This window comes from Ovis aries, chromosome 1 (assembly GCF_016772045.2).
Source record: "Ovis aries strain OAR_USU_Benz2616 breed Rambouillet chromosome 1, ARS-UI_Ramb_v3.0, whole genome shotgun sequence".
NCBI classification, from domain to species: domain Eukaryota; kingdom Metazoa; phylum Chordata; class Mammalia; order Artiodactyla; family Bovidae; genus Ovis; species Ovis aries.
Genome location: NC_056054.1, coordinates 273,850,096 through 273,876,848, shown reverse-complemented (window position 1 = coordinate 273,876,848; position 26,753 = coordinate 273,850,096). Strand labels below are relative to the sequence as shown.

General features: G+C 38.3%; 1 protein-coding gene across 12 annotated transcripts in view; it reads left to right on the top strand.

Annotated features, from left to right (window-relative positions):
* The window catches only part of ANKRD28 (ankyrin repeat domain 28), a 212,977-nt gene that overhangs the window by 72,809 nt on the left and 113,415 nt on the right, over positions 1 to 26,753 (top strand). For 6 of the 12 annotated variants that reach the window (XM_060396614.1, XM_042238654.1, XM_042238665.1 and 3 more), the window contains one exon: positions 16,957 to 17,040. In XM_060396614.1, coding sequence (XP_060252597.1) covers positions 16,957 to 17,040 — 84 coding nt within the window. The other 6 variants (XM_060396606.1, XM_042238677.1, XM_004003419.4 and 3 more) reach the window with 3 other exon arrangements.

Below are 26,753 nucleotides of genomic sequence, written 5' to 3'. Positions count from 1 at the left end.
TCCAGCTTGTGCTTCTTCCAGCCCAGCGTTTCTCATGATGTACTCCGCACATAAGTTAAATAAGCAGGGTGACAATATACAGCCTTGACGTACTCCTTTTCCTATTTGGAACCAGTCTGTTGTTCCATGTCCAGTTCTAACTGTTGCTTCCTGACCTGCATACAGATTTCTCAAGAGGCAGATCAGGTGGTCTGGTATTCCCATCTCTTTCAGAATTTTCCACAGTTTCTTGTGATCCACACAGTCAAAGGCTTTGGCATAGTCAATAAAGCAGAAATAGATGTTTTTCTGGAACTCTCTTGCTTGTTCCATGATCCAGCAGATGTTGACAGTTTGATCTCTGGTTCCTCTGCCTTTTCTAAAACCAGCTTGAACATCTGGACGTTCACGGTTCACATATTGCTGAAGCCTGGCTTGGAGAATTTTGAGCATGACTTTACTAGCATGTGAGATGAGTGCAATTGTGCGGTAGTTCAAGCATTCTTTGGCATTGCCTTTCTTTGGGATTGGAATGAAAACTAACCTTTTTCAGTCTTGTGGCCATTGCTGAGTTTTCCAAATTTGCTGGCATATTGAGTGCAGCACTTTCACAGGATCATCTTTCAGGATTTGAAACAGCTCAACTGGAATTCTATCACTGCCACTAGCTATGTTCATAGGGATGCTTCCTAAGGCCCACTTGACTTTGCATTCCAGGATATCTGACTCTAGGTGAGTGATCATGCCCTCTTGATTATCTGGGTCATGAAGATCTTTTTTGTATAGTTCTTCTGTGTATTCTTGCTGCCTCTTAATATCTTCTGCTTCTGTTAGGTCCATACCATTTCTTTCCTTTATTGTGCCCATCTTTGCATGAAATACTCCCTTGGTATCTCTTATATTCTTGAAGAGATCTCTAGTCTTTCCCATTCTATTATTTTCCTCTATTTCTTTGCACTGATCACTGAAGAAGCCTTTCTTATTTCTCCTTGCTCTTCTTTGGACCCTGCATTCAGATGGATGTATCTTTCCTTTTCTCCTTTGCCTTTTGCTTCTCTTCTTTTCTCAGCTATTTGTAAGGCCTCCTCAGACAGCTGTTTTGCCTTTTTTTTACGTGGGGATGGTCTTGATCCCTGCCTTCTGTACAATGTCAGGAAGCTCCGTACATAGTTCTTCAGGCACTCTGTTTATCAGATCTAGTGCCTTGAATCTATTTGGCACTTCCGCTGAATAATCATAAGGGATTTGATTTAGGTAATACCTGAATGGTGTAGTGTTTTTCCTACTTTTTTCAATTTAAGTCTAAATCTGGCAATAAGAAGTTCATGATAAGCGACAGTCAGCTCTTGGTCTTGTTTTTGCTGATTCTGTAGAGCTTCTCCATTTTCAGCTGCAAAGAATTTAGTCTGGTTTTGGTATTGACCATCTGGTGATATTCATGTGTAGAGTCGTCTCTGTGTTTGCTATGACCAGTGCGTTCTCTTGGCAATATTCTGTTAGCCTTTTATCTGCTTCATTTTGTACTCCAAGGCCAAACTTGCCTGTTATTGCAGGTATTTCTTGACTTTCTACTTTTGCATTTCAGTCCCCTATGATGAAAAGGACGTTTTTTTTTGAGCGTTAGTTCTAGAAGATCTTGTAGGTCTTCATAGAACTGTTCAACTTCAGCTTTTTGGCATTAGTGGTTGGGGCACAGACTTGGATTACTGTGATGTTGAATGGTTTGCCTTGGAAATGAACAGAGACCATTCTGTCATTTTTGGAATTTTACCCAATTACTGCATTTCGAACCCCGTTGTTGCATATGAGGGCTACACTGTTTCTTCTAAGGGATTCTTGCCCACAGTAGTAGATGTAAAGTCATCTGAATAAAATTTGCCCATTCTGATCCATTTTAGTTCACTGATTCCTAAGATGTGAATGTTCACTCTGGCCATCTCCTGTTTGACCACTTCCAATTTACCTAACATTCCATGGACCTCACTTTCATGGACCTAACATTCCTGGTTCCTATGCAGTATTGTTCTTTACACAATCGAACTTTAGTTCCATCAGCAGTCACATCCACAGTTGGGCGTTGTTTTCACTTTGGTTCCACCTCCTCATTCTTTCTGAGCACTCTCACCGCTCTCTGCAGTAGCGTATTGGGCACCTGCCGGCCTGGGGAGTTCATGTTTCAGTGTCGTATCTTTTGTGTTTTCATACTCTCATGGGATTCTCAAGGCAAAAATATTGAAGTGATTTACTGTTCCCTTCTCCAGTGGACAACGTTTTGCCAGAGTGAAAGTACCTGAAGAAATACTGTGCCGACTGATGACTAGCCAATTTTTGTTAAGTTATGCTTGTGAACTCTATGTGGAATACTAATATATGTGAAGAGGCCTCTGAATAAAGAAAACAGCACCTATAAAGTTCATGTAGTTTGTTTCATAAGAAAGTATGTTATTGCCTTCAAGCCAAGATTTATACCGTGATAAAATTAGATGTTTTTATGTTTTGAGATAAGAGACAAAGAAAGAACTGGTGAGCCATTCAAATTAAGACAGAAATATTTAGGAAATATCAGCTAAGGCAGTTATCTCCTGAGGCGTTTATTTTACTGTAGAACAGTGCATATTAGTACTAGTGACTCTGAGCTGCCATAAAGCTGTGTTCTTTTTCTTTAGACAGTAATGTAGATAGCATATTGAAGTTGGTTCTTATAGGTTTAAGTCAGTGTCGTGCAACCTGATCGTCATCAGCCAAATGGCTGGCTACTGTAACTGAGGAACTAAATTCTTACTTGTGTTTAATTGTCTTAGTTATTGGAAAACTTTTAAGTATGCTTGGAACAACTTGAGTGCATGTTTTGTAAACTTACGCGATCTGAATAGAGAGCAGTTATTTCCAATGACAGTTTGCTGTTTTCATTGAGATAGGCTTTAACTCTAAACTCCACAGGAAATTTTGAGGATAGTTTTAATAGTAAAGCATCTGATAACTATATTGACTACAAGTTAATGCAATATTTTGGATATATTTGATAACAGAGTATTATTATAATTAATTTTACCTGCCTCACCATTTTAGAATGTGTTTACTTGAAAATTTTAATTTACCTGTGTGGCTTACTTTATATTTCTAGTAGATGGTAATTATCTACATGTTGGGTAACTGACTTCTGTTCTTGCATTATAAATAGTTTTACCCTGAAATAGTTTTAGTGTTTCAACATGTTTTTCTCTGAAATATGATGAAGAATGAGTTTTGATATTAAATGTTCTAGCTAGAAGACTGTTGGTTTCTTTGAGAAGGCCTTTCTGGTATATTCAAGGAGAAAAAATTATCAACACTGAAATTTGTTTAGGTTGGTAAAAAAGTAATTGCCGTTTCAGACTGAATTTAAATCATCATAACCAGGCTCAAATACATCTTTATTAATCAAAATAAGAACCACTACAATCAACACATTTTTGTCAATGATTTTTTTTTTTCCCTTTAGCATAAAAATCAGTGCCTCAGGATTCAACGAACTCTTGGAAAGAATTATATGTCTCTCTCCTGGCTGTGGAAGCATTTTCCCTGCAAAAAGTTGTTGAGATGCAGAAAGAAGTGGTAGGTAGTTGGCGAGAGGTCAGGTGAATATGGCAGATGAGGCAAACTTCGTAGCCCAGTTCGTTCCACTTTTGAAGTATTGGTATGCGACATGCATCCATCCGGCCATTGTTGTGGAGAAGAATTGAGCTGTTTCTGTTGATCAGTGCTGGCTGCAGCTGTTGCAGTTTTTGGTGCATCTCATTAATTTGCTGAGCATGCTTTTCAGATGTCATGGTTTTGCTGGGATTCAGAAAGCTGTAGTGGATCAGACGGGCAGCAGACCACCAAACAGTGACCGTGACCTCTTTTTGGTGCAAATTTGTCTTTGCACTGAGCTGGTCATCACTGGTTGTCATATAAAATGTACTTCTGGTCGCATGTCACAATCCGATCAAGAAATGGTTTACTGTTGTTGTGTAGAATAAGAGGAGATGACATTTCAAAACAATGATTTTTTTTGCCCGAGGCACGAATCCCAAGAGGAGCCTGGTGGGCTAGTGTCCTTTGGATCTCAAAGAGTCGGACATGACTGAAGTGACTTAGCACACAGCATGTGAGGCATTCACTTTTTGAGCTTTTTCAGCTTTCCAGTTTGCCTTAAGTGCCGAACCGACCATAGGGTGATCGGCGTTGAGGCTCTTCAGCAGCGTCTCCTGTAGTTAGCAGAGGATCAGCTTTGATGATCCTCTCAGTCGGTTGTTGCCAGCTTCTGATGGCCGGCCCCTGCACTCCTCATCTTCAAGGCTCTCGTCTCCTTTGCAAAGCTTCTTCCTGGGCCAAATGTATTGATGTGAGTTGTCTCCACTGCTTTCCGACCCGTTTTGAACTCCAGTAAGAAAATTGCTCAGATGTGCTTTTTGTGCAACATCATTTCCATAGTCTAAAATGAATATAAAATAAACAGCAAGTAATAAATCATGAGCAAAAATCATAAAGCGAGAAATGTGCATTAAAATGACATGTAACATGACCACCTTTATTTATTTAAGAATGTGTTCTGGTATCAAACAGCAAAGTTCAGCGGTGGAAACCCAGTCGCTTTTGCACTAACCTAATAGATAGCTTTATAAAGAACATCAGTTTTTTAAGAAAGTGGGCAGTTAGAATGTATCTTTACATACCAATTACAGTTCATAAGTTCATATACTGTACTCTTACCAGTGACTGCATTAGTGACGGGTATAGTCTATACCTCTAACTTAAGTCTTCTGTATATATTGCTTCTTACTATCTTGGGTTCTTACCTTGTACATGTTAGTTTTTTTCCTGTGTGAAAAAAATCCTCTGATTTTTTCCCCTGATCCTCTGGTAGCTGCCTCATTTAGTACCTCATTTAGGCCGCATGAGGTCTTTTTTCCTCCAGCTTTATTTCGGTATAATTGACAAGTAAAGATTGTGTTTGTTTCAGGTTTATGACATGACAATAAAATATACATATACATTATGAAATGGCTACTACAGTCAAGCTGAACATGTTAACTAGAAAGTCTCTCACCACATAGTTATCTTTTTTTTTGCTTTTGTGATAACACAAGATCTACTCTCAGCAAATTCAGAGCTTTCATATAGTGGTTAACGGTCGTCACCGGGCTGTATGTTAGATCCCCAGAATTTATTCATCTTCTAACTGAAGGTTTGTACCCTTTGACTGCCAACCTCATTTCCTCCATTCTACCCTCTGCTTCTCAGCTTTTTAAGATTTCACATATAAATGGAATCACAGTATTTTTCTGTGCCTGGCTTATTTCATTTATTGTAACATCCTTCAGATCCATCCATGTTGTTGGAAACGGCGCAGTTTCCTCCATTTTTACAGCTGAATTGCGTGCACATATACTGCATTCTATTCATGCGTTCCTCTGTCAGTAGACACTTAGGTTGTTCCCGTTTCTTGGCTTTGCGAGTAATGGAGCATTGTGTACAGGAATATGGTGTGCTCTGCGTTGTATCTGCATCGAGTAGAGCTAACTCTTTGAGATACTGGCTTAGTTTCCCTTTAATGTGTACCTAGAAGTGAGATCATGGGATCTTGTGGTAGTTTTATATTTAATTTTTTCAGAAACCTCCCTCTGGTTTTCATACTAGCTGTTCCAGTCTACATTCCCACCAACAGTGTACAAAGGGTTTCCTTTTCCCCATGTTCTGGCCAACACTTGTCTCATCTTTATGGTACTGGCTGTCCTAACAGGGGTGAAATGAAATCTCATTTTGGTTTTGCTTTGAATAATGCTAGTTATCAATGATGTTGAGCACCGTATGTCATGTACATGAGAACATCATGTACCCATTGGTCATTTGTATGTTTTCTTTAGAAAAATACGTTCTTTAAAAAAAGAAAGAGAAAAATACCTACATGGGTTTTTTGCCCATTTTAAAAATCAGGTTATTTGTTTTTGTGTGTGTGTGTGTGGCTTGTTTGTTTGTTTTGCTGTTGAGTTGCATGAGTTCCTTGTATATCTTGCATATTAACCCCTTAACAGATATATGGATTGCAAATATTTTCTCCCATTACATAGGTTGTCTTTTCAATTTGTTGGTGGTTTCCTTTGCTGTCTCGAAGTGTCTTAGTTTGATGCAGTCCCACTTGATTATATTTGCTTTCGTTGTCTGTGTTTTCGGTGTCATATCCAAAAAATCACTAGGTTGTTTGAGGTCTTTGAAGGTGATGATGATATATGACATTTTGTGATCCTTTGGTGTGGTATACAGAATGGGGTGGAAATATTAATATTTAGGTATTTGTTGAATTATTTGGTATTGTTATTTCAGTGAATGCTTTAGGAATAAAGTATTCTTGCCAAAAGGTTTTTAGATTATTTCAATGTACTGGACTTTGAGAAGGATTGAACCAAATCTTAGCATTCTTTAGGAATGTTTTTATACCCACCTAGCATTAGGCAGCTTTGGGGTTGTTAACCCTTCATTTTCAAATCATGAAAGTATATTCTAAGAGACTTTGGGTTAACATTTGAAACCAACTGAGAGCTTGAAGGAACTATAGATAAGATAAAACAAATCATAGTCTCCATTTTATAAATTCAGAAACTGAAGAAGACCCAAACTGCTTGACCTCTAGTTAGCACTAGTCTCCCAAGCCAGAAGCCACCTGATTCCTCCCTCCTGCATCCAGCTTGTTAGCATGGCCAGTAGCTCCCACTTGTAAAATGTGTCTGTTGCTCCATTTACATGCCCAGCACCCTAGATCAGATCACTCATCTTCTGGATCGCTGCAGGGGTCTCCTAACTGGGCCTTTGGCTTCCTTTCTTCTACTCCAGTCCTCTCTACACTGAAGCCACTTAATCTTTTTAAAGCAAACCATGGTGATCTTTGTAAAGAAAACCTTGCTGTAAAAGTTTTAATAACTTTTCAGTCACTTAATCAAAACCACAAACTTTAGTTGTAAAGTTTGATAGAGTCCACCTGCTAAGTTTGGTAAAGAGTCCACCTGCTCGGTGATGAAGAATCCACTTGCTAATTCAGGAGACATGGCTTGATCCCGATCTGGGAAGATCCCACGTGGGAGCCACACTTGCTGAGCCTTTGTGCCTCGGCTCCTGAAGCCTGAGCTCCCTGGAGTCCGTCCTCTGCCTCAGGAGGAGTCCCTGCAGTGAGAAGCCCACACGCCACCAGAGAGCAGCCCCCACTCCATGCAGCTGGAGAAAGGCCTGAGCACAGAAATGAAATCGTTTTCTAAAAAGCACAGACTTTATAACTGGGTTTACAAAGCCGTGGGTAAGCTGAGTTTGCGGTTTCTCCAGCCGCGCCTGCCCTTGTCCCTCATAATGGCTGCGCCAACCGCATGGGCCTCCTTTAGCTCTTTCCCTTCCAGAACTGTTTTCCTTCTACAGTTTGTCACAGTTTCTAGATCTAGATATTTATTTGTGGGTAAGCTTCATTAGAACACAGATTGACTTTTTATTCACAATTTTGTTTTCTTGACCTAGCAGAAAGCCCAACACATAGTAGATGAGGAATAAATGCAGATGAATGGATGAGTCATTGACTGACTGGATGTTATTGAGCCTCCGTTTACAATATACAAATCGTATGTACAGTTGTATATTCGATATATAAATTGTAAAATAGTACCCACCAATGTTGGTGGAGGGTTCAGCCAAGAGTATGTGTGATAAGTATTTGTTTCATTTTCCCTCTGTTGATTTTCCTTTGCTTATACAGCGTAATACAGTGGGTTGTTCTCTAAGCTGTTTTCTGGTCACTTATTGTTTCCATTAAATTTTTTGTGGCTTGTGTTTATAAGTTAGTGTATATAAGTGATTGTTTCTATTAAATTTGTTGTGGCTAATGTTTATAATACATTTCATTTACTGAAAATATAAGTGGCTATAACGTGTACTGGTGTATGAATGGTAGAAGAACAGGGCTGGACGGGTATGATTGATGATTAAAGAAAGAATAAGAGTCTCATTTGGAGTTAGGTTCAGCCCCATGTGAAAAGAGACTGAGAATCACAGTGACTTAAAACAAGGCAGAAGTATTTCTCTCTACTGTAAAAGTCAGGAAGTAAGTGGACTTCCCTGGTGGCTCAGACAGTAAAGAATCTGTCTGCAGTGCAGAGCACCTAGGTTTGATCCCAGATCAGGAAGATTCCCTGGAGAAGAATTGGATACCCACCCCAGTGTTCTTGCCTGGAGAATTCCATGGAAAGAGGAGCTTGGTGGACTACAGTCCATGGGGTTGCAAAGAGTGGGATATGACCGAGCGACTAACACTTCCACTCTTCAGAAGGTAGGCAGTCCAGGACTTTGATGGCAGTTCTGTCCCACAGAGTCCTCAGGGATCCAGATCCCCTGCAGCCTGCTTTTCCACTATGCTAGTCTCTGGTCCTTATTTGGTTGAAGATGGTGGCCAATCTTTCATCTTCCAGGAAGCAGGATGGATATGCCATTTGTTCTTCTAGAAAGTTTTCTGGAAGCCACATGACACCTCTACGTAAAATACTGGTTAGAAGTTTGTCCTGTGGCTCCTTGCTAACGGGAAACTGGGAGGTATTGTCTTTGTCATCTGAGTATACTTAACTGAAAACTTGTATGTTATACTTAAATGGAAAGTGGCAAAAACGGGTGCAAAATGCGTTCTTTGCAAAGAACACATTGGAAAAGACCCTGATTCTGGGAAAGATTGAAGGTAGGAAAAGAAGGGAATGAGAGAAGATGAGGTGGTTGGATGGCATCACCGACTTGATGGATATGAGCTTCAGCAAGCTCCAGGAGTTGGTGATGGACAGGGAAGTCTGTTGGGCCACAGTCCATGGGGTCACAAAGAGTTGGACACAACTGAGCAACGGAACTGAATCTGTTAGCACTATGAAGTATATAGTAATATTAAAGATGAAAAGGTTAATAGTTTATTATTTATCATTATACAGTACTGGTAGGTTGCAACCACTTTAGGTCTTCAGACAACATTGGCTATTTTAGAAGTATGATTGGGTAAACGTTTAGAAAATTGGTTCAGTTCAGTCACTCAGTCATGTCCAACTCTTTGTGACCCCATGAACTGCAACATGCCAGGCCCCCCTTTCCATCACCAGCTCCCAGAGTTTACCCAAACTCTTGTCCATCAAGTTGATGATGCCATCCAACCATCTCATCCTCTGTCGTCCCCTTCTCCTCCTGCCCTCAATGTTTCCCAGCCTCAGGATCTTTTCAAATGAGTCAGCTCTTCGCATCAGGTGGCCAAAATATTGGAGTTTCAGCTTCAGCATCAGTCCTTGCAATGAACACCCAGCACTGATCTCCTTTAGGATGGACTGGTTGGATCTCCTTGCAGTCCAAGGGACTCTCAAGAGTCTTCTCCAACACTACAGTTCAAAAGCATCAATTCTTCAGCACTCAGCTTTCTTTATAGTCCAACTCTCACATCCATACATGACCACTGGAACAACATAGCCTTGACTTAACAGACCTTTGTTGACAAAGTAATGTCTCTGGTTTTTAATATGCTGTCTAGGTTGGTCATAACTTTTCTTCCAAGGAGTAAGCGTCTTTTAATTTCATGGCTGCAATCACCATCTGCAGTGATTCTGGAGCCCCCCCAAAATAGTCAGACACTGTTTCCACTGTTTCCCCATCTATTTGCCATGAAGTGATGGGACCAGATGCCATGATCTTCATTTTCTGAATGTTGAGTTTTAAGCCAACTTTTTCACTCTCCTCTTTCACTTTCATCAAGAGGCTCTTTAGTTCTTCTTCACTTTGTGCCGTAAGGGCAGTGTCATCTGCATATCTGAGGTTATTGATAGTTTTCCCAGCAGTCTTGATTCCAGCTTGTGGTTCTTCCAGCCCAGCATTTCTCATGATGTATTCCGCACATAAGTTAAATAAGCAGGGTGACAGTATACAGCCTTGACGTACTCCTTTCCCAATTTGGAACCAGTCTGTTGTTCCATGTCCAGTTCTAACTGTTGCTTCCTGACCTGCATGCAGGTTTCTCAAGAGGCAGGTCAAGTGGTCTGCTATTCCCATCTCTTTCAGAATTTTCCACAGTTTATTGTGATCCACACAGTGAAAGGCTTTGGCATAGTTAGTAAAGCAGAAATAGATGTTTCTCTGGAACTCTTTTGCTTTTTCAATGATCCAGCAGGTGTTGACAATTTGATCTCTGGTTCCTCTGCCTTTTCTAAAATCAGCTTGAACATCTGGAAGTTCCCAGTTCATGTTTTGCTGAAGCCTGGCTTGGAGAATTTTGAGCATTACTTTACTAGTGTATGAGATGAATGCAATTGTGCAATAGTTTGAGCATTCTTTGGCATTGCCTTTCTTCGGGATTGGAATGAAAACTGACCTTTTCCTAGCTGAGCAATACATTACAGATGGAGAATTTAATCTGATCTCTTTCAGGAATTTTGAATTCATCATTTAAAACATATATAGTGCCAGTTTTGCAGTGGCTGTGCTAATCACACGGAAATCTCACCGGTAGCCTAGAGAGCAACTGTTTCTTGATTCTCTGCACCTCACCCCTAACCCTGCTTCCTCACACCCTACTTGCTTTAAAATCTGTTCACAAGACTTTTTCCAAAGTATATGGACTGGAGAGGCATATAACTCAAGAGGCATATAACTCAAGAGATTGTGAGAAGTGTTTCTGAAACATAATTTGAACCCACCATTTTTTACCACAAGCTTTTATTTTTTAATACTCAGACTAATTTGGTGCAGAGTAATCATTTAGCATACCCTCAATAAAATATTTTATTCTGTAATAATCAGTCTGGAGTTTATGGATTTTTAAGAGATAAGATGAGCTTTGAGTTGACTGTTTAGAAAGGAAAAATCATTTATGTCAAGAAAAGAAATTCTGTTGTAACAAAATGGGGAAACTAAAAATAATCTTCCAGGATGTTAAACTTTTTATCAGTAAAATGAGAATTTTGAGCCAGCTTTTCCATGAATTGACTCTGTGTGAAAAGTAGGAGTAAGTTTTTGAGAGGGTACATTTTAATCTAAAGAATGGAAGGATTATGAAGTTGTCATTGAAATTGTTGACCTATTAAATTAATCTGATATGGCCTAAAAATTAAATGCCTCAAGAGAAAAAAAAAGCATTTTCTTGCATTGTTCAACTGAAAACGGCAAAAACCCATTGTTGCATTAAATTTGCACAGTTACTGTCAATTTTTCATCCTATTCATTTTCTCCATTCCTGATTTCTTCAGTGGCTTCCCTTGATGGCTCAGCGATAGAGACTCCTCATGCCAGTGCAGCACACTTGGGCTCCATCCCTGGGTCAGGAAGATGCTCTGAAAAAAGAAACGGCAGCTCCCTCCAGTATTCCTGCCCAGTATGGACAGAGCCTAGTTGGGCTACAGTCCATGGGGTCGCTCAATGTCGGAACAGGACTTGGTGACTAAACCACAGCAGTTTTTTCAGTTCTCACTTACCTGTGTCCTTTTCCTTTAAGATGTGAATTCCTTGAAATTAGGGGGCCTGTCATATTCAATAGGAAATGTAAAACAGTGCTGTATGGCACTGTTAACATACAATATTTCAGTATTTTTTTAATAACTTAGTGTATTATGGGCCAATATTTTTTATTCTTGCTCTTTCCCTAGACTGTGAAATACAGTGAATGTGGAGGAATACAAAAACCTCTTGCCTCAGTTTATTGCTCTCTTCCCCAGTAACACTTGGTAAGCACTAGTCTGGTTACAGGGGTGTGAGGACAAGTTTCTAGCAGGCTCTCTAGAGGCCTGAAAAGGGTAGAGACTTAGTGACAGGATGGAATCTCCGGACCCCCAAACGGAATCACCTCCCCAGTAGGGGCAGGTTGTCAGTATCCAGGGTTTCACAAGGAATATCTTTTAACTATCCTAAGTATCTGTAGTAATACTATTATCTTTATTTTAAACTTTACTCTTAATAACACCACAAAGTAGATTCTGTTCAGCTCTTTAATAGATACTGAAATGATTCACGGAAATGTTAAGTAACTTACTTGCTCAAGGTCACACAGTTATGTTTCTTAGTAGGAAGCCGGATTAGATTAGTTTGGTTACAGAGCCTATCCTCTCAGTCACTGTTCTGTTACAGTGTGTCTCCAAGGTGAACATCTCTGGAGATTATTATTCTCAGAAGTCTAAGTCTTAGACTCAAGGACTAAAGCAGCTTGCTCAAAGACACAGCTTTGTCTTGGAATCTGAACTCCAGGTAGGCTGACTGCTGAGCCCACAGCTTTAACTGTCATTCAGTATCATTGTTTTATATGCTGTCAACTTACAGGTTTAAGCTGCTCTCCCACTAGAGACACAGCATTCATTTTGCTGCACTTTAATACCACCATGTTTACTGGTTAAAATACATGAATCCTACCCCCACTGTCTTTCATATTTTTGCCACTCTATTCCAGAGTCTTGTGACATAATAGAATTTATTTCAGTGAGACTATTTACAGACGGAAGATATTGGAGGAAACAATATGTATGTAACATAGCCCCTGCCTTCAAGGAGCTTGCTTTCTGTTTGGGAAAAACCAAAGTACGGAATTTAACCTAGAGCAAGAAAACAGGATGTACTTGCCTAGGTCTAAGTAGGTGAACTTACATACTGGAGACTTTAGAACAAGCTAAAATTGTCTGTATAAAAAAAAGATTTTGTTTGAGGGGTGAGGCCCCCTGACAGTGACAGTATATTGTTACTATAGTGGTTTCATGCATGTCAGAATACTTGCATGTCTTTAATTTGACTGAAAACCATTTACATTTTTAAAAATAACTAAGTGATTTTTTTAGCACATTTTAGTACAGTTACGTTAGGATTATAGGTTTTTACATAAATTGATAATGGGTTTTGTTGTTAAATTCTGGCTTTCTTGTTTATATTATGCTGGATTTTTTTTTTTTTTTTTTTTTTTAGTGTTCTGATAAATCAACTGACTTAAGTGTGTGAGGTAACATTAGCCCTGAAGAACCTATTTAAAAATAACTTGTTTGGGAATATTATTGCAGTAAATAGTATGTTACTTTGTTACCTAAACTTTTCACAATCATTGAGATTGTTTGTCTCCTAAGATCACTTTTGCAGTCTGGTGTTATAGATCACAGAACTCTTTGATGAGAGTGTATGTGTATAGTCAGTGGAAGCAGAGTAGATTAGAAAGAGCATGTGTTTACAATTAGGTACAGCTTTACTAATTTGCCAACTATGGATATAATAATTTCTAAGTCTGTTTTTTCTCTGTACATATGGGAATATAGCAAGGCCATTGTGAATATTAAATGAGAATGTAACATTTAGCACAGGAATAGCTATTATGTTTATTAATAAAAATGCTGGTTGACAGATGAAAACAAAGATTGAGGCGGAATCATAGTATTCTCTTTGTCATTTTTCTGTGGGAAAATAACCCCATCCTTGAATAAAACCAAGAAATGGGGAGGAAATGGAGAAAGCCAATTATAAATTGGTTGTTTTTGACACTTATTTGTAGCTTCAGGATAATTACTTTTATAGGGAGGGAGAAGATTCTTTGCTTTGTGTTAACCCTTTACCTTTTTGGCATATAGATAATTCACTACCAAGGACTTGAAAGAATAGATTTATGTAGCTATTCAACAGATTTTAAGGCTTTGTTCCACATCCAGATGGGAAGACAGTATTATTTCTTTTGTGAAATTCAAGTGATTAGTAGAATTTTACAATTAGAATTTCTCCAATATGGGGTTTTCATTTTTCTCTTTCAAAATATGATTTGGTTGACTGAATTTAACAACTCAAGTTGTTAGTAAATCTTAAATTTCTTTTGTGTAAACTTCTTTACATTCTTGAAAATAACATACATCTAGTAGATTAAAAATGGTCTAGAGGAAATAGGCAGAAAACCTTGGGCTTATGGTATTTATGTTCTCATGAAATGCTCCTCCATCTCTAGTTCTTTCATGGGTTCACTGCATTCTCACTGCAGCTGTCACTGTAGGGTTAAACATTTGCCATATTGCAACATACGAAAGCAGTTAAACTGTTTGGAATTGTTTACTTGCTAAAACCACTGTTAGTCAGCAGAGGCAGTACACCAGATTTCCTTGTGGCTTTTAGTGGAAAATGTTAAAAGCGCACTCATTTTTCAGTTATAGAATTTTTTAGTTTGATCTGGATTAGTCACAGAACTGGCATGAACCTTCTAATTGTGAAGGCTGTCCAAACGCACCGTTTTTTTCTCCTGCTAGAGGAAGTCACATCCGGAGCAGTAGCTCAGCTCTCTGGTAAGTGAAACATGTGAGCATTACTAGGCATTTCACCCTGCGGTTCTGCAGTCCTTGCTCTTCAGAGTGTTGCTCAGTTGGAATGCTTCAATGGGGCCGATCCTGAGGTTCTCTGGTTTTTAAGGACCTACTACTCATTTGGAGGTGTCAGTGGCGGTTTGTAAGATCATATGAGGAACAGGAAAGCATCTGAAATCGACTGAAAAGGAAAACTGTAGCGGTTTTCACAGTGGAAGGAAACTATATTGGCACAGAGGCAGATGACTGAATAAAGTAGTTGGCTCAGAGAAGATGCACAGTCTGCTGTTTTTTCCTCTGAATGAAGACTCTTTGATGGAAGCTGCATTCATGTGGAGATCAAAGAAAACACTGGAATGATAAACTACTGGAGTTTTCTCCCTCTCTTTTTTAAAAATGAAAAGCCTGAAGCCGTAATTTGAGCTCAGACGCCTTCTAATTCCTTCACAGCCTGCCTGTTCCGTTAGGATTCTCCGCTAACACCGCGTCTGCTTGGTGCCTGTGCCCTTTCGCTGAAGCAGCCACAGACCACTGCCTGATGGAGGAGCAGTGAACACTCTGCTTTTCCTGTGCTGTCGATGGGAATAAAGCTAACTGTTTTCCTCTCTTATATGGAATATCTGGACTAATCAAGCCGTATTCTAGTACCAAGAGTCCTATTGTCTCTTGTGGTCTGACTCATTGCATGTAAATGTACTGCAGCTTTGCTATTAATGCAGAGTGTTGTTTTTTTTCTTTCTCAAACACAGAAAGAATTGTCAACCTCTGAGCAACGTTTTGAGAGCTCTAGCTATAGTTTTTTGTTTTTTTTTTTCCTCTGGATAGTATCTGTATTAAACCAGCGAAGCTGAAGAAGTGAAGACAAATTAGAAGTGGAAACCGAATAGTGAGATTTTATATTTTATTTTCAATGATAAGCAAGCCAGCTGCTGGTAACTATGACCTTGCAGGCAGGAGTGGGCATCGCTGTGACCGTCTGTCTCAGCACTTGCTTCTCGTCTTATTCTGTTGTGTGTGGTGCTATCACCCGAACAGTGATCTTTTTATGCAAGTGAATTTCTGTAAAACAGAGTAGTAATATGACTATCTTGGTAGCGGAAAAATAGTTTTAAATGAGCTGATTCCGGACTCAGTTTTAGTTCTTGACATGTTGATGTGAAATTTCTTCTAAGTTTTACAGTTAACTGACAGAAAATAATAGAATTGGGGTTTTTTTTTTTCTTTTTTTAGGGAGTTATGTAGTTATAATTTTAAGCTTTAGTTTTTCTGATAGTGCTTGTTAACTTTAAAAACACCAGCTGTGCTTTTTAGAGGATGATTCTAAGTGCTGTACAGAAGAGGAGGAAAAGCTACTTGTGCTCTTCCAACTGTGACTTTTACCACGTAGCTTAGAATTCAGCTTTTTAAAAGAACGAATGAGTCGAGTGTGTATTGTTGTTTTGGAGGAGGTAGAAGATGAGTCTCCTGCATTCATTTCTAAATTGCCACAGGAAAATAAATCCCTACATTCTCCACCTTCGGGAAATGTATTGGTAAGATACGAGAGTTTATATGTTTACTATCTTTTACTGAACTAGCAGGGTAAATTTTATTTTTTAAGAATAAATGCAAATTAATTTCCGCTAGTTTCATTAAAAACTCAAGTGAAAGCAATATAGGTGTGTGAGTATGATGTAATATTACTTGTGTATAAATGCACACATTTCCTATTTTCACTTTTTCAGATGTTTCGGTAACATTTCAGACTTTATCTCTTAATCTCTTAAAATGAGTTTAAAAAATAATTTGAGGATAGTAGGCTATAGCACCCATGTTTCAGTTTTTACTTTGTGGTTTTAGAAACTAATGTAGCAAGTATGAGGAACTGTATGTTTTAGGAAAGTTGACTGTTGTCAGCAACACCGAGACACAGCCTTCTCTGTCGTGAATTTTATATATTTACATGCAGGGCTGTTACAGAAAAAGAATCAGACTTCATCTTTAATTTTATTTTTAAACCTTATCAATTAACTTTTTGTTTGAGAGTATAATGTGTTACCTTATCAGAGAGGCTATATCGTTGATTAAGAACTTGTTACATTTAGACATGCATGTGTCTGCTTCTTCATGTTACTCAGATTTATAGTAATTTTTGGTCTTTGAATAATAATGATTTTCATCAGCTGTCAGGTTTTCTTTGGATTTTTATCTTTACACATGGAATGCTAACTCATGCAAATTATTCGGGTCCCCGGAACAGAGCTGCTCAAAGAGGCTTCCTCTGTGGGCTCCTTGTCAAATGCCTGTTTGACGAGCTGTGTCCTACAAGTATGTGTTGAGATGTCTCACTTGTATTTATTTGGAAGATACTTTCTTTTTACCATCTGTATAAAAAAAGGTTTCCACTCATATAAAATCTAATTATGGTTATAATACTACCTAATTTTGGTCATGTGGAATTGATTTTTTTTTCAATTAGGCCTACTCTTTTTTCCAGGGATTTCAGAGGAATCTTGTACTTTCATATGATTTGACTTCATGAAACTTGGTTCGTGTCCAAAGCCAAGTGATTTTTGTTGTGATAGGGAAGAAAAATCTTAGATTTAAAAGTTATGTGGAAATAGCTTTAGCATCATCCCTGTGGTGTGATTAATGTTTTTATTACTCTCTTGTATTTTAGCCCTCACTGGTGCAAGCTATATTTAATGGAGATCCTGATGAAGTTCGAGCACTAATATTTAAGAAAGAAGATGTTAACTTTCAGGTAAAACAGTTTCACTGATACCAGCCTTGAAGCGTACTTTGCTAGAGTTGATGATTTTTGTTAAAAGACCTAACATAATTCTGTAAGTTTCTCTAAGCAAAGGTAGAAAGGTCTTGAGGCAAAAAGGAAAGGACTGGACGTGCATATTCAGGGTAATTACTAAAACCTAGGACAAGTAGGAGTCAGTGAAGGATTTCTGTTCCCCCAACCTTTTACTTTGAAATTTTTCACAGAAAAATTGAAAAACTTCTTTGAATAGCCATATAACCTCCAGCATTGATAACATTTGCCATATTTGCTTTCTCTCCAATATTTACACAAGTTATATTTATACTACACATATATTTATTCTTTTTCTGAATCCCATTTGAAAGTAAGTTATAGACATCATGACACTTCACTGTTAAATATTCAGATGAGGATTCTTTATTGTGAACTTAGAATAAGAGACATGCCTTAAATTTATAATATATCTAACTTGGTTCTGAGGTTAAATTGCTTTCTGTAAGTAATCATGGTAAACATTATACACAAAGATGCATCTATTTGGGTATCACAGTAAATAAAAACATTGTTTGAAAGTTCTTCAGACTTTTAAAGATACAGTGGATTTAACATTCAGGACTGATGTGAGGGACAGTTTTGGAGAGTGGCTATGTAGCTAATTCTGTGTATGTTTCTCCAGTGGCAAAACTTTTTAATTTACTAAGCTGAGGTGGGTGAGAATATATAATTAACTATAATAACATCAAATTTTTTACTGTATATATTTTTACTGGAAGTTAATGTTTTCAGTATCTTTTTCATACGTGATTCAGTTCTCTAAATGATGGAGAGTAGGGAGAAGTCGTGATTCATAAGGTCCCTATAGCAACAGCAAAACAGATGACCTGGAATTGATTGGCCAGTTCTAAGAAAGCCGTGTTCTGCCACCTCATCTCCAGCACTCATCTTTCCCCTCTTCTTTTGGACAGTGTATCATGACCACTTGATGTTAAGTAGATATAAGAAGTATCTTATTTTTTAAGGTTGAATTAACTGAGTAAATTTGAATCGTTAGCTAAAATGATTCATCCTCACATTCTGAAATGTAACCAAAATGCTATTATTACATTTTTCCCTTAAACATTGTGTTTAAGTTTATATTTACTGGAAACATTTACCTCATTCAGGATTTATTTTAAATGAAGTGCTGGTTACTTTATATAATTGGGGTATCCTGGAGAGTATACTCAAGACAAAATAATTGTAGGGGTATACACTTAGGAGAAGGAGAAAAAGGCATTTTGTTCTATTTAATATACTATTTTTTGTTGTTTTAAACAGAACTCTAACAAATCTCATCTTATTGAGGAAGTTTGGTCTATAATCCTACTAACCATGGTTAATATTTCTATCATTATAAAGCCTCATTATAGCCAACTGCTTTTCTGCTATAATAATCAAATTATCTTAAATTTTAAAAGTTTTATCCTCAAAAGATTGTTTTTAAGAATCAGTTTATTCCACTGTGATATCCTTAGAAACCGTTCTGTGTCTGTAACTAGTGTGTGACCTCTTAACTTTTATGACTTTTAGTCTTTGCTTTTCTCCTTATAGATTCCTTTCTTTGCTTACTTTTAAAATATTGTTTCTTAACATCTGCTAGCTTGATCTCTTGTCTGAAACATAGAACCAAGCTTAGAACTAAAAGCTTGGTTAGTGTTTCAGATCAGTAGACCCTTCTTGAGGGCGACTTTGTCTTTAATGATTCATGGGGTTTTGACAGTTTTTTAATGGTTCCTTTTCTCTTGTAACTCTTGATAGTTGACAGTATTGTCATCATCATATTTGTTGTCTTTGGCTATCCTTCTAATTTAGGGTGGCAATTTTTTCCCCTTATTTTTATCCTCATGATAAGGAATTGCATAGGATTTTAAGAGGCAAGTATGTATGTTTGTAATAAAACTTACACTGTTCTATAATATAAAACCTACTCATTCTAGATAGGTAATAAAATATTTTTAAGCTTCATGTCAGTGCAACAGTGGTGTTTTCTAAAATAATTTATTCAGATGAGTATTTGAGAATGACATCTTTTTGAAACTTAAATTTTTTAAAGTTACTTTTGTTCTTAGAGTGGGTATAAGAGTTCAGATTTGTCTCTATACTGTTAAATAAACATTATTAATTTAGGTTAGCTTCTTGAGTCATATCCTGAAGTATTGAATACTATGGACCACTAAATAGCATCTTTCTTAGTAACGTATCTAATTGATTTTTTAAAAACTGATAAAAAATATTATGCATTCATATAATTTGGTCTGAGAAGGAAGTCTTTTATTGTGGAAGCTACCTGAGATGATTTCACTAGAAGATATGGGAGTTTTCTTTTTGGAGACTTTGGCCCACAAGTGGTTGATTATCTGAGTAAATACAGGAATTTGTTGCTTATACAGGAATTTAGTCCAGAACAGGGTGTTTGGGGGTTGGTTCAGACAGTAGTATCGTGGCCCTAGGTGGGCTTCTCTGGGCGACTCTCTGCTTCTCCTCCTGGTGAAGGGATACCTGCTGCATCCTGCACTCAAACAGCCAGAGAAACTGGAAAGGAAGTTCTCTGTAAATTTCCTTTTTTTCTTCTTCAATCAAGCAAAAGATCTTTTTCAGAATCCCTACAAAACTTCCTGAGGTTCCTTGGTTACCAGCCCACTGTAAACCAGTCCACCAGCAGAGGTAGAATGGGATTAGCTTTTTGTTTAGATAAGTCATTGTTCATCACCAGGTTCATCCTGTGGCATGAGAGTAGCAGCTTATCCTCAGTGATTATATTTCTATCTGGAGAAAATCAGCGTTTTCAGGAAGGAATAAAGGGAATAGTTGTTTGGCTAGGTAACCTAGTAGAAGATTTTTGATTGCCTAAAAACAGTTGGAATAGCAAACTTTTAGAAAAATAGGTCACTCGGATGTGGAAGAAGCACTGTATGCCAAATAGGTAAAACAATTAAAAACAAAAATTCAAAGGAAGCTTGATAGTCATAATTTAAAGAATTTAAGAAGGCTTTCTTATCTCTCCTTGCTGTTCTTTGGAACTCTGCATTCAGGTGGGTGTGTCTTTCCTTTCCTCTGTTGCCTTTTGTGTCTCTTCTCAAGTGAACGTTCTGCAGTGAACAATGCAAAGAAAGAGAGGAAAACAATAGAATGGGAAAGACTAGAGAACTCTCTAAGAAAATTTGAGATACCAAGGGAACATTTCATGCAAAGATGGGTACACTAAAGGACAGAAGCAGTATGGACCTAACAGAGGCAGAAAATATTAAGAAGAGGTGGCAAGAATACACAGAAGAACTGTATAAAACAGATCTTAATGACCCAGATAACCAATATGGTGTGATCACTCACCTAGAGCCAAACATCTTAGAGTGTGAAGTCTAGTGGGCCTTAGGAATCTCATCTACGAACAAAGCTAGTGGAGGTGATGGAATTCCAGCTGAGCCATTTCCAGTCCTAAAAGATGATGCTGTGAAAGTGCTGCACTCAATATGCCAGCAAATTTGGAAAACTCAGCAGTGGCCTCAGAACTGGAAAAGGTCAGTTTTCATTCCAATCCCAAAGAAAGGCAATGCCAAGGAATGCTCAAACTACCGCACAGTTGCACTCATCTCACATGCTGGTAAAGTAATGCTCAAAATCCTTTAGCTAGGTTTCAACAGTATATGAACAAAAAACTTCTAGATGTACCAGCTGGATTTAGAAAAGGCAGGGGAACCAGAGATCAAATTGCCAGCATCCACTGGATCATAGAAAAAGCAAGAGGATTCCAGAAAAAGCTGTTTCATTGACTATGCTAAAGCCTTTGACTGTGTGGATCACAACAAACTGTGGAAAATTTTCTTAAAAGGTGGAAATACCAGACCACCATACCTGCCTCCTGTGAAATCTGTATGCAGGTCAAGAAACTACAGTTAGAATTGGTCATGGAACAATGAACTGGTTCAGAATTCAGAAAGGAGTACATGAAGGCTGTATATTGTCACCCTGCTCATTATATGCCAGGTGCGGGGCTGGATGAAACACAAGCTGGAATCAGGATCACCACGAAAAATACCGGTAACCTCAGATATGCAGATGACACTACCCTAATGGCAGAAAGTGAAGAGAAAGTAAAGAGCCTCTTGATGAAAGTGAAAGAGGAGAGTGAAAAGCTGGCTTAAAACTCAAAAAAAATGAAGATCATTGTATCTGGTCCCTTCCCTTCATGGCAAATAGATGGGGAAACAGTGGAAATAGTGAGAGACTTTATTTTCTTGGGCTCTAAAATCACTGCAGATGGTGACTGCAGCCATGAAATTAAAAGACGCTTGTTCTTTGGAAGAAAAGCTATGGCAAACCTAGACAGCATATTTGGAGAAGGCAATGGCACCCCACTCCAGTACTCTTGCCTGGAAAATCCCATGGATGGAGGAGCCTGGTAGGCTGCCGTCCATGGGGTCTGCAAAGAGTCAGACACAACTGAGCGACTTCACTTTCACTTTTCACTTTCATACACTGGAGAAGGAAATGGCAACCCACGCCAGTGTTCTCGCCTGGAGAATCCCAGGGATGGTGGAGCCTGGTGGGCTCTCGTCTATGGGGTCACACAGAGTCGGACACGACTGAAGTGACTTAGCAGCAGCAGCGGCAGCAGACAGCATATTAAAAAGCAGAGTCATCACTTTGCTGACAAAGGTCAGTATAGTCAAGCTATGGTTCTTCCATTAGTGATGTACATATGTGAAAGTTGGACCATAAAAAGACTGAGCACTGAAGAATTGATGCTTTTTGTTGTCCTTGCCGAGGTCAGTCTCGTAGCTGTTCAGGTGTGCTGTCTTGTGAGTTGTAGCCAGCGATCCAGATGCCCAAGGACAGTCTCCAGAGGGCCTTGCTCCTTCCCGGTACCATGTGTGTGCTCCTGACCTGTGTGAAGATGGTCTTGTCAAAAGTAGTGACATGAGAAATCCTGCAAATGGTAATCCGGTGATCAGCATGTTTCCCCTGGGCCTGGATTTCCACTATGTTAGTGAGTGTAGGAAAATACTGTGTCTGTTATGGATGAAAATTCAATGTATGCTGTGAATTTGTTGGTTTGAAATATTGAAAAATTTTCATTAGACAATGTTTACATACCTCACCTGAAGAACCTTTGAGAGTGTATATATGAAATTTAAAATATATTAAGTTGCTTTAAAAACAATATGTATAGCTATAAAAGTTGGAGTTATTTTAACTTTGAATATGTACCAAGTCTCAAATATTAAAATAAAAAAAAAAAGAACTGATGCTTTTGAACTGTGGTGCTGGAGAAGACTTGACAGTCCCTAGGATAGCAAGGAGATCCAACCAGTCCATCCTAAAGGAAATCAACCCTGAATATTCACTGGAAGGACTGATGCTGAAGCTGAAGCTTCAGTAACTCTGTCCAGGCCAGCTGATGCAAAGAGCTGATGCATTGGAAAATACCTTAATGCTGGAAAGATTGAGGGTAGAAGGAGAAAGGGGTGACAGAGGATGAGATGGTTGGATGGCATATTGACTCAATGGCTGTAAGTTTGAGCAAACTGGGAGACAAGAAGGACAGGGAAGCCTGGTGTGCTGCTGTCCATGGGGTCGCAAAGAGTTGAATATGACTGAGCAACTGAACAGCAACAATGTAAAGAACAGTTTACAAGATTATTATCTGAACAGGAATATAATTTGAAAGGTCTAAGTGCTTCTGTCACCCTTATTGTGAAAGTGAAAGTTGCTCAGTTGTGTCCGACCCTTTGTGACCCCATGGACTATATAGTCCATGCAATTCTCCAGGCCAGAATATTGGAGTGGGTGGTCTTTCCTCTTCTCCAGGGGATCATCCCAACCCAGGAATCAAACCCAGGTCTCCTGCATTGCAGGCAGATTCTTTACCAGCTGAGCCACAAATCCATTTGACTCTTTAGGACTCACTTTTTTTGTTCGTGTAGGTTTACATTAATGGTCCTCATGGTTTTCTTCACACCCTAAACTTAAACTTGTGAGGCTCTAAAAATGTCAGACGAATGATCTCCTGCTTTTGTCCAGAAGTTTTCATTTGTGTTTTCAGATTTATATGGCAATAATAATAATACCTTTCCCTAGTATTATCAGAATTTAATGACATATTATGGAGCCCAAATAATTTGAAATATTAATTACACATTTCAGAGAAAAGGTATGACTTTATTGGAAAATTTTCCACAAGCAAGAATTGTTTTTTTCTATCCAGAGTGATATAAATTGGTGTTAATTATTGAGTTTGTATTTCAGAGGCAGCAGTGTGCCTAAACCTTTTTACGGTTACTTGCTGTAACTCACACAACAATCTTGTAAAGTTGGTAGGTTGACATTTCCATCCCAGCAATAGGTGACAAAACTAAAACTCAGGAAGTATTTAGCAGAATAGGAATTTGAACCTATGTAGTACTCTTGCCTGGAAAATCCCATGGGCGGAGAAGCCTGGTGGGCTGCGGTCCATGGAGTCGCGAAGAGTCGGACATGACTGAGCGACTTGACTTTCACTTTTCACTTTCATGCATTGGAGAAGGAAATGGCAACCCACTCCAGTGTCCTTGCCTGGAGAATCCCAGGGATGGCAGAGCCTGGTGGGCTGCTCTCTGTGGGGTCGTACAGAGTTGGACACGACTGAAGCGACTTAGCAGCAGCAGTGGCAGCAGTTTTGACAGAACCTGGGGAAATTAAAAAGTAAATTCAAGATATTTGTTTCTTTTGCCAAATAGTGCCATAAAACAGTAATAGTTTAAAAAAATGGATTTTCTTTCCCCTAAAAGTTATGTCCACATTCTGTATACAAATGTAATCCTAAATTTCATAATCAAATACTGGTAAATTTTAGCATTGCAAATAAGTGAATAAACAAGCCTCCTTTAGTGCCATAGTTTTTGGCTGGATAAAAATGTCATTCAAAGTAGTATCAAACCAGGGGTAATTATAATCCAGCCAACAGTGCTTTTAGTGTTTAAATCAGAGGAAGTCTTAGATTATGAATTCTGTGACTGTGACCCTTTTTAAACTCAGAAGAGTCGTTAAGAACTAGTCAGTAGATCTTGCCTGTATCATATAAGCTTGATAATTTTGAAAATGCTGCCTTGTATATTTTGCATATTGGTTTCTAAATTTAGATGTACTTTTTTATTGAAAAATTTTTAGGATTGATTTTGCCAAAGTAGTCTTAAAAATATTGACGTCTGTTAAGCTTTCAAAAAATACTTCCTGGGATCATGGAAATGAGGTTGCTTTACTCTGTCAGATGAAGTTGTTTGGCAAATACATACATCTGCCTATATGTGTACGTACATCACACAAGCAGATCATTTGTTTTCAGTATTATTGTAATAAGATTGTTGGCAGTTCACACAAAATAGTAAACTGTAAGTTTACACAAGTTGCCTGAATTCTACCCACCCTCATTCTTCACTGTTCTCTAGCCTTTTCTAGAAATTACCAAGAAGTGCCCTAATCTTTAATAAATCCTTCTGGTGACCACACAGTGCCTCTGCTGGCTGTCAGTACACCAAGCTGTTCATGTTCTGGAAGAGGTTTTTAACAACCTCCTCTCTGTTACTTAAGGTTATTACGTGTACTCTCTGTCCCCAAAACGTTTTTGTGTGCCTAGTCTTTTGCAGCTCTTTACAGTAATTAGTATTGGAGCCCACAAACCCCCATCTCACGTGTACCCACACGGTTCCCAGCTGGCTTCCACTGAGCATGAGGTAAAACAGGGAAGGACCGAGAGAAGAGCCAGCTTCGCTCCCACCCTTGAGAGGGCCACCTGTAGTTTCTCCATCCCTAAATGCTGCGCCTCTCCTCTGTTCTTGCTAGTGCTTCTAGGTTTCAGCCTCAGACTTTCAAAGTTTCTTTACCAGTGTTCAGCTTTCCTCCAGAATCCATAAATGAGCATATGTTCCATGTCGTTGTCTGTGAATGTCTTATTATGATAGGCCTGAAACAAAGAAAGTTTTGTCCAATGAAACCAGCAGTTTTTGTAGCTAGAAACTGATGATGACTTATCTCTGATGGTGACTTATCTCTCTATTCCACTAACTGCTTTTTATTTAACATATATGTTTCCCCATTTTTCCTTTTTTTTAAATTCCCAATGTATTTGGAGAATTAGTCCATACTAGTTAGCCTAGAGAGAGCTTCCTTATTCCTTATATTCACATAGTTCTGCCGTTATGTGTTTATGAGTATTTAATCAGTCCCCCTCTTAGAGGACATTTGAGTTATTTTTAGTCTTGCTGATTGGTAATAAATGAGATAAATTCACCAAGTAAAGAAAAATTCTAATGAGCAAGCAGAATTTTTATTTATTTAATTTTTTTTTTTTAAAGTGAAAGGTTTATTTAGGGAGATACATACTCCATAGATGGGGCTTCCCTGGTGACTTAGTGGCAAAGACTCTGCCTGCAGTGTGGGAGACGTGGGTTTAGTCCCTGGGTCAGCAAGATCATCTGGAGGAGGAAATGGCAACCCACTCCAGTATTCTTGCCCGGAGAGTCCCATGGGCAGAGAAGCCTTGTGGGCTACAGTCCATGGGCTGCAAAGTCGGACACAACTGAGCACATATGCACACAAACTTCATAGACAGTGTAGGCTGACCCAAGGTGAGCACATGCTAGCAAAACTTTCATAATATTGGAATTTATGATGAGTTACTATAAATATATTATCAGCTTCCCAAATAGACTAAATGTTCTGTAAGTTCTTTATTTGAAGCAATTTTAATGGACATGTTTATATAAATTGGCAGTAGATAAATAATGATAATTATATAACAACAATGTCTTAGATTGTGTCCTGAATTTCAGACTGAGCTGAACTTGCTGATTGCTCTGATAAGTCTCAATTAGTGCCTCAGTCTATTTTTAAATTTTATTGAGATATAATTGACATGCAGTAAGTTACATATATTTGAAGTGTACAATTTTATAAGTTTTGATATGGGTGTAGGCCTGTGAAACCATCAGCACAGTCAAGATAGTTAACATTCCTCTTATTCTCAAAAGATTCTATTTGCCCCTGACCTCTAATCTACTTTGTGTCACGATAGATTAACTTGAATGCTTTATACGATAGGTCCTTCTTCCGTCTAGCTCCTTTAACTCAGCATAAGTGTTCTGAAATTCATCCATCTTGAGGCTTATGCTAATAGTTCATTCCTTTCTGTTGCTGAATAGTATTCATTTGTATTGATATACACAATTTGTTTATCTACTCACCTGTTCATGAGGGATTTTTTTTTTTTTATTTGTTACAAATAAAGCTGCTTTGAAGGTATGTCTACAAGTCTTTGTATGAACATATGCTTTCCTTTCTCTTGGGTAAATACCTAGTGGCAGAATGGTTGGACCATATGGTAGGTGTATGTTTCACTTTTTAAGAAACTGCCAACTGTTTCCAAACTGGATCAACCATTGTACATTCCCACCAACAGGACTGAGAATTCCAATTTTTTCCACATCCCACCAATGTTTGGTATGATTAGTATTTTCTAATCTTAAACATTCTAATAGATGAGTATCTCACTGTAGCTTTGATTTACATTTCTGAGATAACTCATGATGTTGAGCATCTTTTCATTGCTCCTAGGGAGTCTTTATATCCTTTGGGAAATGTCTTTTCAAATGTTTTTGGTAATATTTTGTCTTACTAGATAGACTCTTGAG